The sequence below is a fragment of the Arachis duranensis genome, unplaced genomic scaffold (genome assembly GCF_000817695.3).
Source record: "Arachis duranensis cultivar V14167 unplaced genomic scaffold, aradu.V14167.gnm2.J7QH unplaced_Scaffold_165934, whole genome shotgun sequence".
Lineage (NCBI taxonomy): Eukaryota > Viridiplantae > Streptophyta > Magnoliopsida > Fabales > Fabaceae > Arachis > Arachis duranensis.
The window spans coordinates 2,917,387-2,927,880 of record NW_026264258.1 but is presented as its reverse complement, the minus strand read 5'-3'; the positions used below and the strand labels follow the sequence as shown (position 1 = coordinate 2,927,880).

At 35.7% G+C, this 10,494-nt stretch overlaps 2 protein-coding genes across 2 annotated transcripts in view; one reads left to right on the top strand and one right to left on the bottom strand.

Moving 5' to 3' along the window:
• The window catches only part of LOC107477165 (DNA-directed RNA polymerase 1, mitochondrial), a gene marked incomplete in the record, with an annotated part of 7,672 nt that extends 345 nt beyond the window's left edge, over window positions 1-7,327 (top strand). The window contains 19 exon segments of the mRNA XM_016097139.3: window positions 1-395; window positions 922-1,218; window positions 1,527-1,781; window positions 1,867-2,000; window positions 2,104-2,164; window positions 2,313-2,371; window positions 2,714-2,957; window positions 3,252-3,383; window positions 3,486-3,902; window positions 4,137-4,187; window positions 4,541-4,611; window positions 4,844-4,928; window positions 5,137-5,289; window positions 5,376-5,450; window positions 5,574-5,663; window positions 5,761-5,808; window positions 6,077-6,191; window positions 6,303-6,406; window positions 6,486-7,327. Coding sequence (XP_015952625.1) covers window positions 1-395; window positions 922-1,218; window positions 1,527-1,781; window positions 1,867-2,000; window positions 2,104-2,164; window positions 2,313-2,371; window positions 2,714-2,957; window positions 3,252-3,383; window positions 3,486-3,902; window positions 4,137-4,187; window positions 4,541-4,611; window positions 4,844-4,928; window positions 5,137-5,289; window positions 5,376-5,450; window positions 5,574-5,663; window positions 5,761-5,808; window positions 6,077-6,191; window positions 6,303-6,406; window positions 6,486-6,596 — 2,897 coding nt within the window.
• Window positions 7,328-7,750: 423 nt separating this feature from the next.
• On the bottom strand, window positions 7,751-10,494 carry LOC127743837 (amino acid transporter AVT6A; the record flags this gene model as incomplete). Its single annotated transcript, XM_052256010.1, is given in 5 exon segments — window positions 7,751-8,264; window positions 8,611-9,076; window positions 9,419-9,622; window positions 9,716-9,868; window positions 10,391-10,494. Coding segments are annotated over 5 exon segments (1,066 nt in total), but the record flags the coding sequence as incomplete, so codon positions are not given.

Sequence of the window (10,494 nt, the reverse complement as noted above, 5' to 3'; positions counted from 1 at the left end):
CCGGCAGGACCCAGATACTACCAGGGTTCCAGTTTTTGGGTTTCGATAAAGTTGGAGTCTTTGCACCGAGAAACGAACTGGGTGGATCCAGTTTTTCGTTTTCTGAGGAACACTTTGGTTTTTCTAAGTACTTGAGGTTAGCTAGATATTATGGTAGCGCTGCTGAGGCTATTGAATCCACTACTGATACGGAAGATGATTGTCCCACTTCCAATGAGGTTCAGAAATTGTTGGAGCATATGTTGAAGGAAGAAGAGAAGGGAAAAGCAAAAGCCCAAGTGGAAACGAAGAACGGTAGTGTTGAAGGCATGGCTAACTACAAGTTCAAGATGCTTCGGAAGAGGCAGATAAAGGTAGAGACTGAGGCATGGGAAGAGGCAGCTAAAGAGTATCAGGTATAGAAGATGGTGGAAAATTGAAAACTTCAAATTTATATGTATATATGTCAGATACTTTGTAGTAGCACTAAATTCAATCAGCCCAATTTGATTGAAAGTCTCCGCTTAATAGACCAAGTGTACCCAATTGCATATATATCTAGTTATATCCCAATTTTAAAAGGATTTGATACTTAATCTTCTCATTTTGATCATGAGGGTATTGCAGGATTCAACAGTTAGATTGATGAAATTTAGTGTCTCTAAGCATATATAAAGGAAGTTAGCAAGTTAGAAAAGCATAATGTGTTCTTTAATGGCAATTTTTTGTTTTCTGAAATTCGGCATGTTTTGATCGCCAGGATAATATTACGGTATCAACAGTTAGTTTGTTGAAATTTACTGTCTTTAACAATTTATTCAATGAAGTATATAAAATAGCCCTTGGTGTAACTGGATCTATTTCCTAGGGGTAAGAGAGAGAGGGAGAGGTGTGGTGTGTAACCTAAGTAACTTAACTAACTAAAGTCATATTCGATATCAGGAGCTATTGGATGACATGCGTGAGCAGAAGCTTGCACCCAATCTGCCTTACATGAAATCGTTATTCCTTGGTTGGTTTGAGCCTTTGAGGAATGCAATTGCTGCTGACCAAGAGTATTCCAAACGCAATGTGCATAGGTTGAGCCATGCTCCTTATTTCAATGAGTTGCCTGCAGAGATGATGGCTGTGATCACAATGCACAAGTTGATGGGGTTGTTGATGACCAACAGTAATGGAGTAGGCAGTGCCAGAGTGATCCAAGCTGCTTGTCAAATAGGTGAAGCCGTTGAACACGAGGTATGAAATATTGATCTGATAAGGGAAACAATCTAATATTTGAGCTATAATTTGTATGGTAATTCCAGTAATCTAGTTTGGTTATGTGTCGTGAAACTTCCCTTGTGTTACAATCTCACAAACGTCAATGCTCAGTCAGATGAAGGCTATGGTTAATACAGTGCTAATGTCGCTTGGATTTTGTGTTCAGAAATAATGTGGTCAATTCCTGTTTTTTGGTTCAAATTAGATTGTTTCTTCTATGAATTCAAAATAATCAAGTTTTCAACTTTTCATTAACTGAAACTGTAACCTTGTATGTGGATCAGGCAAAGATATACAGATTTATGGAGAAGACAAAAAACACGAAGAGTGCAAATGCCGACAAGCCTGATGGAGGATGTGCTCCTGAATCCATAGAAACGGGCAAACTGAAGGAAGAGAAAGAGAAAATGGCTAAGGACCAGAAGAGACTCAGGAAAAAGGTTTCCATGTTGATGAAAAAACAGAAGCAGCAGCAAGTGTTGGGAATTGTTCGGGGTCTAGATGCTTCAAAGCCTTGGGGACAGGAAGGTCAAGTAAAGGTTTGTGATGTTCTTGTTGTACCGACGAACATCGCATGGAAGATATCTTATTTTTATTTTATGACATAGTTATTTTGAATTCCAGGTTGGTTCCCGTTTGATGCAATTGTTAATAGAATCAGCTTACATTCAACCGCCTGCTAATGAAATTGGAGATGCTCCACCAGATATATACCCTGCATTTAAGCATACTCTTAGAACTGTGACAAGTGATTCTCAGTGAGATTTGTAGCTCCTCTCTTTAATCTTTTTTGTCACAATCAGTGTCTTTAATGTTCTACTTCTCTTTTGTTTCTCACCTGAATACTTTTTGCTTGATTAGGAGTAGGAGATATGGTGTTATTGAATGTGACCCACTGGTGCTCAAGGGCCTTGAGAAGACTGTAAGTGACATTTTAAGGTCTCATATCCACATTTCTGAGTAGGTTATTTAGACAGATTTTGTGTCTCTGTATGTCCAACATCACATTTTCTTTCATACATTGAAATTCATGAAGTGATGCTAACTTCAAACTGTATTTACATCAACAGGCTAGGCATATGGTCATGCCCTACATGCCAATGCTGGTTCCGCCTATTAACTGGACAGGGTACTTCATATACTTTTTCTTAAATAATTTTATTTGTAATATTCTGCAAAGCTCATTGAACCTTTGGCCTTTGTTAGCCTAGTTTATTTTATTTGCATAAAGCCAAGTTGCTCAAAGTTTTTGCAACTAGCAACATTTGAATCATAAGTTCCTTTTTGTTTTCTATTTGGGATAGCAGAAATTCAAAGATATTTGCTGTTCCAATGTCATAGCCTTTTTTTTTTTTAATTCAGATCATAATGGCACAAAGCTTGAACTTGTTCAGCCAATTAGGTTGAACTGTTTTGATTGCTAATTTATTTATTTATTTATTTTTGGCGAAAATGTTGCAATATTTTGTAGGTATGACAAAGGAGCATACTTGTTTTTGCCATCATATGTTATGAGAATACATGGAGCAAAACAGCAACGTGAAGCAGTTAAACGGGCTCCGAGGTGTCAAGAAATTAATTCTATTATCATTTATGGTCAGGCCCTTAATACTCTTGGCAGCACCAAATGGAGGATAAACAAAAGGGTGCTCAATGTTATAGATCAAATATGGGCTAACGGGGGATGTCTTGCTGACTTGGTGGATCGGGAAGATGTGAGTACCCGACAAACTTTGTTGCTATGTTATTTGTCTTACCCCCATATACCTTCAAACCTTAGCCCATTCAACTTCATGAAAATGATCATGATTTATAATTGCTTCACAGCAAAGATTTGTATATATACAAATAAAATATTTCCATGTCACCAAATAATTAGATATGGCAATTTTGATACTCCTTTTACCCTTGCAGAAAGAAACTAAAGCTGCTTAAAAGAGAGTAGAAATTAAACTGACTTGGGTGGATGAGTCAATATGTTTTGACACTATTTCATCTTAATCTTAAAGGTTCCCCTTCCAGAAGAACCAGATACAGAGGATGAATCAGAAATCCGAAAATGGAAGTGGAAGGTCAAAGCTGCCAAGAAGGAGAATAATGAGAGACATTCACAACGATGTGACATTGAGCTTAAACTTGCCGTAAGAAGTCTCCTAATATTCTTCAAATAGACTAGTAATATGAAATTATTTCCATGAGAGAGAACATGTCAGCACCAACACATTGGCTAATTTTGGCTGTAGGTTGCACGAAAGATGAAGGATGAAGATGGCTTCTATTATCCTCACAATCTTGATTTCCGTGGGCGTGCATATCCCATGCACCCACATTTGAACCATCTTGGTTCTGATCTATGTCGAGGTGTACTCGAGTTTGCAGAGGGGCGACCTCTGGGAAAGTCGGGATTGCACTGGTTGAAAATACATCTGGCAAATTTGTATGCTGGTGGTGTGGACAAGTTATCTTATGAGGGTCGAATAGCATTTACCGAGAACCACGTGAATGATATATTTGATTCTGCAGACAGACCACTAGAAGGAAATCGTTGGTGGTTGCAAGCAGAGGATCCTTTTCAGTGTTTGGCAGCATGTATCAATCTCTCTCAAGCATTGAGAAGCCCCAATCCTGAGGCTACAATTTCTCATATGCCTGTGCACCAGGTATCTTCTGCCGAGATTTCATAATTTTTATTTGGGAACATATGTAATTGTGTGATTTGGCCTTCTAATTGTAGGAAAGTTCAGTTTAAACGGTGTACTACAATATTGTTCTGTTATTTTCTATTCATTTGCCATAAGCATGCAAGTTGTGAAGTTGAGAATTGAGAGGGCAGATAATCATAGTTATGATTCTTAGCATTAAAATTTCTTTTTATATTTCCCCACATTTTGTAGGATGGTTCTTGCAATGGCTTACAACACTATGCAGCACTTGGCAGGGACAAGGTAATACATAACTGAACATTTTGTAGATGTTACATTGTTTCCATTGTACTGAATAATATGGTCTTGGTACTGCTTAACTTTTGTGTATCATGGAAAGATGGGATTGTTAAAACTTAAGATTTGATGCTCTAATTTCGTCAAAATGTTAACCACCGCATTTTATATTTGTCAACAAGCAGCTGCCCCAGCATTATACCTAACAATATTTGATACATTCTTTTTTAATTTGCCTTTGAAATAAAACCCTTTCTGTTGTATGGTCGATTGAAATTTTTGCAGTTTTATCCTTCTCTTTTTCTTCTTTTTAATTGTGGATCATCTTAGATTTTCTGCATTCCTTTTTCTTTTTGAAGTTGGGAGCTGCTGCGGTTAATCTTGTTTGTGGAGACCAGCCTGCAGATGTGTATTCGGGCATTGCTGCCAGGTAATCAGCACTGTGAATTATACATTATAGACTGCGGAATAAATTATTCTAATCGACGAAGCAATTATCAACTTTTTTTTTCTTGATGCCACTCTATCAACTCAAGGAGTTGGTTGCATTTGCCCTTGCATTTGTAGTAACCCCTATTCCCTTCTTGAATTCTATTATCATTTATTTCTCGTTTTCAATAATCTACCTGTTTGATGTTTTCATATTTGGTATTATGGTGCAGAGTTCTAGAAATAATGAAGAGGGATGCAGAGAAAGATCCTAAAACTAATCCCAATGCATTGCATGCTAAGCGTCTGATCAGCCAGGTCTCGGTTCATTTTCAATTTTTAAAAGATAATTTTATTTATTAAAAAATGTTTGTTTTAATATTCTAAAATGAAAGACATGCATGTTAGACTAAAGATTTTGCTATGAATGGTGGTTTTTGTTTTCCTCCTTCGGAATGTGAAATGACACCTCTATGTCATCCACTGTTACATTAACTAAACACTTTATCATTATTGACACCATTAGGTGGACCGAAAATTGGTTAAACAGACAGTGATGACTTCAGTCTATGGAGTAACTTATATTGGGGCCCGAGACCAGATGAAACGTAGGCTAAAGGAGCGTTGTGCCATTGAGGAGGATTCGGAGCTGTTTGCTGCTGCTTGCTATGCCGCAAAAGTAAGAGAGAATTTCATTCTTTGGTGATGTATATACACATTTCCGAAGCCGAGCATTGTTATCTACTGATGATTCTCTTTTCATAGACAACTCTCACTGCCTTAGAGGAGATGTTTGAGGCTGCAAGAAGTATCATGGGCTGGCTAGGTGATTGTGCTAAGGTATGACTAATTTTGCTTTGAATGGCATCACTTAAAAGAGTGAGTGAGTGGTTCGATTTTTTATGCTTTTAAAATATATATAGCTAATGCTTCTAAACTTCATATATTTGAACATGGAATTAGGTGATAGCTACCACAAACCAAGCGGTTCGGTGGACTACTCCCCTCGGGCTTCCTGTAGTACAACCGTACCGACAATTAGGAAGACATCTTGTAATATTCTCAATTGTCAGCCTTATCTTTCATTGTGTATAGTATCTGAAAATCAATGAAATTAAATCATTAACATGCACAATTGAATTCAATGCAGATCAAGACTTCCCTTCAGATATTGACATTACAACGTGAGACTGACAAGGTAACTATTAACTTGATCATAACTGTCAAAACAGACCCCATGCTACAGAATTGTGTAGTTACTTTAAAAACTAATTATAGTTCTATTCGAGTCACTGAGTGTCGTGAAATCCTGTATTTGTGAATCAGACTCCTTATTTTGGATGATTAAGATCATGGTTCATCTTGACATTGTATAATTTAGACTAATTCATGTTTTTTTTAACTGAATTTCACTATCTGGTCTCTTCAATGAGATAAATATTTAAATTATCGCATTTATTTTACAGGTCATGGGTAAAAGGCAGAGAACAGCTTTTCCACCGAATTTCGTTCACTCTCTTGATGGTTCTCACATGATGATGACTGCAGTTGCTTGTAAAAAAGCAGGGTTGAACTTTGCAGGTACTTACTAATTATGTAATTCATATAGTAAAATATATAGCACATTCATACTTGTATATATCTATATGTACATTAGAGTATTCTTTTTAATCCGGAATTTCTTAATTTCAGGGGTGCATGATTCGTATTGGACGCATGCATGTGATGTTGATGATATGAACAGGATACTTAGGGAGAAGTTCGTCGAACTCTATGAGGCTCCAGTATTAGAAAATGTAAAGTATCTCTAGTTTAGATTACAAGCTTCTTTATACAGAATTATTTACCTTTTTCTAAAACTTTTTTTATTAACAGTTGCTTGAGAGTTTTGAGAAGAATTTCCCAACCTTGAAGTTTCCTCCCTTACCGGAGCGAGGAGACTTCGATCTTCGAGAGGTTCTGGAGTCTCCTTATTTTTTCAATTAGACTCGAACCTAAACGCGAGTTGCCTATCTAATTATAATTCCCCTTGGCTTCATCCAAGTATGATGAATTTGGTATTATACCTAGTTCCTACTAGTCTTGCATGAGATTTCGAAAAGCTCAAGAACAAGACATGAAAGAGGACACAAAAAATGCAAAGCAAACTTTGGGATATGGCAAATTCACTGTCCAATAGGAACCAAGAACTTCCCAACACAATGCTGAACAGATATGCTTTCATCCATGAAGAGATGTCCAATGCCAAATCCACTCTGTTTATATAACAAGGAATCACATGATCCAACCGGGGAATCCATCTCGGTCCGGCGCCATCACTGAATATTGATTTACAGGTTTAGAACCCTGCTTGAATCAGTTGTAAAAGAAGATTCAGCAATATACAGCAGCCAATCTGTTTTTTGGTTCATAGTTGATAACACTGCTGAATAGTGTGATCATTCTAAGTACCAAGGAGATTTTCATCAGATGGCATGCTTCAGAAGAACCAATTTCTTTTCTTTGTTTTTGCTTCTTATATAGGTTTGTATTTTTAGTTTAATTGTTATTCTTTTTGTGGATGATGGGGAGAGGAGAAAAGATGAGAAAGCATATGTACCAGTTGTTTTTTTTTTTTTTGAACAAGAGAGCTCAACACAATAAGTGGAGTAAGAACAATCAGTTTTTATAACTTGATAGAAATGTAAAGGCAAATTTATATCAATAAAAAACATTATTACCTGAATTTACATACTTGTATTCTCTCTGTTTCTTTAAACTTTCTCATTTAATTTTTGTTTTCAGGAATAAAAGCCTAACTTATTAAATTATAATAACCAATCCTCTATGGAAAATTAATTATCTTGTTTGTTTATAGGGAAAATATTTTATTAATTTTAATATTTTTAATATAAAAAATACCTAATTACAAAATTAAAAACAGTTTAGGAATCAAATTGAAAAGAAAAAAAAATATAAAAACCTAATTAAAAATTTGGTAAAATTATAAAAATTAACAGAATAATAAAACTATTTTAATTTGATGTATAATCATATAATGATGCTTTTTTAGCTCTTCTTCTCTCTCTCTCATTTGATACTCTCTTATCATTATCCATTAATCATTATAGTGATTACACTTTTAATTGTAATCAGTAATATTGACACTAAAAGTATTCATTTATTCAAGGGGCAATTAACATTAGAAAGAATGTAGAATCAAGTACCAAACTAAATTGGTAGTTGATTATTACCATTCTCCCCAAAACTAAATCTGCTAGGCACCACTTAAGTTCTCTGAAAATTATGAACATTACATGTAAAATATGTTTAAATGTTCACATAGTTTTTCACTTTTACTTTCAGTTCCTCTTCCAAAACTCTTTGCAGTGAGTCTTGCACTTCACTTTTTCAAACTCAATCCAAAAACAAGTTCATTCTCTGGTTTCATTAAAGTGTTTGTTTTGCTTAAATTGCTTGGAATGAGAGTATGGAACTTTTATCTATCAATGGTTACTTATAGGCACTTTAATCAGTCAATGAAGATCATCAACTTCCTTCCTGAACATGGAATTGGCGTTACTGTATATCGCTATGATGTTTGAGAATATGGCAAGAGCGATCATTATAACAGATAAAATCTTGTCCTTCTTTGATGCAATGCCATGGGAATCCCTGCAAAACCAGAATTATATGTCAGCTTCGAAAATGCATCTATGACATAGCTTTTTGAAAGTTCATAGCAATTTCAATCCCAATAGCTTTGTTTAACATGGGGGAAAAAAATTCCGGGGAAGCTTTCATTTACTCTAGCTTCTGCCGTGGATTAGTCTTACTTCTACAGAAAGCAAAAACTTGACACACTCGCATTTCACGCCTGTGAAATCGAGTTCAGGGTTGTAGTAGGATGATGAAAGGGTTCAACAAAAAGATTCACATAAAGATTCACTACAAAGGGTTCAACAAAAATCAGCATGATGAAATTACCAAAAAGTAATGAACTGTGACTAAGAAATCGCACCTTAGAGCGATCGCAGCTGGGAAAATAAACCCAAGGCAAACAGTGGCAGTGGCTCCAGTGAATTGAAAAGCATCCCATATGCTTGGTATAAAGTTTGCAGCTATGTACACTAAAGCAACAAGTCCGCTGGTGATCGAGACAAATCTACACTGATCTGAATTCAGTGGCCTAGCTGAAGGAAAGATGAGATCGTCAAAATTGAAGCGCAACGAGAAGAAGATCACCGGGAAAACAAGCATGAGGTGGAGAGCATAGCTAATGCGAACAACGTCGTTAAGGAGACTGCTGTAAGGGATGCCAAGATCAGTATCAAAGTTGGCTAGCACATCATCCAGAGTTGATTCACCAAATAGGAGGAATCCGAATAAGGCTGTAAGAATATAGATGCTCGAACTCAGAGAGAGTGATGCGCGCACAACCGGTTGTATCAACGAGGAGTCTCCTAGCTCCTTGTCTATTGTATGAACTGCAGAATACAGAAACTTTGGTGAAAAAATTCTTCTAACACCTAAACTTGCTTAATATTATTGTTAGTTACATCAATTATGCAAGTAAACTAAAAAAGCATACATAAAGAACTATGTCATATTAGAAATCCTAGGAAGTATTAATATACAATAACCATATTCTCAACAACAGAAGAAAAGAACATGATTTGTAAGTCATAATTCATTTTATTATGCATTGAAACCCATGAAATCCACCCTGCTTTTCTTCCGCTCATGAAATAATTCCTACTAGGACATGTATCAGACAGAAAACATTGTTCACTGCTACATTTGCAATAGCGAAAAAAAGTACGACTTACCATTGTAATGGCACACAAATGCTGTCACAAGAACTGGAACTGCTGTGAAGAGATTCCATAGAGATGCACTATCAGTAACGTTTGGAAGTAACCGCGGACTAGCAATACTGCCATTAAACAATTTAAACAGTGTGATTCCTGCAGTTATGACTAGAAACACGATCGCCAGAGCCACCGCTAAAGCAGAAGAATACCTCAATGAATCTGCATACCAATACAAGAAGATTACTCAACTTTGCCAAATGCTCCAAAATTATGTAACATTGCTAAAAAACTTGATAGTATTGTTGTTGCTACCTATTCTCTTAACAAATGCCAATGGAGCAAATATGAAAAGGGTTGTAACAAGAAGAATGAAATAACGGCCAGTCCACCAGCATTCACCAAACCATCCTTCTAGCACACCAAAATGGTGAATTCCACTCGACGATGTTCCAGAAAGCACATCACCTAGAAATCCATCACAAAGCAAAAACAAACTAAACAATTATTGAATAAAAAATAAGGGTAAGTTTGTTTCATACTTATCTTGCCAACATTCACATATTTGTATGAATTTTATAAAACAATCAAAACTTCAAAAAGGTTGTCTTCAGCTTTTCTAGAAAACCCTAAACAGAGCAATTTCTAAGCAACATCAATTTCCAGTCACTTCAACTATAGATTATATATTCACATATAAATCAAGCTATAGAATTACTTTTCTGGATATCATAAATAAACTAGGCACTCTAAATTCATCCACTTCAACTAGAGAAAGACAATATTCAATATTCAACACACAAAATAGAAACCAAGTCTTGGTCAATTGCAACACAAAATACACATTGAAATGAGTTAAACACTACATATATTTATACACAGATATATAATAACTGATTTTTAACGTTCACATAGCATTTTTGATATATTAATTTAGTTGAATCGATATTTATTTCGAAACAGAACAAATACAAAGTTTGAAATGTATACCAATTATAATCATATAGACAACAAGTATCCCAAGATTATTGATGAAAACAGATATCTGAAGCACCATTGTTCCAAGTCTTCCAAAAGCAGAACCCATGACATGA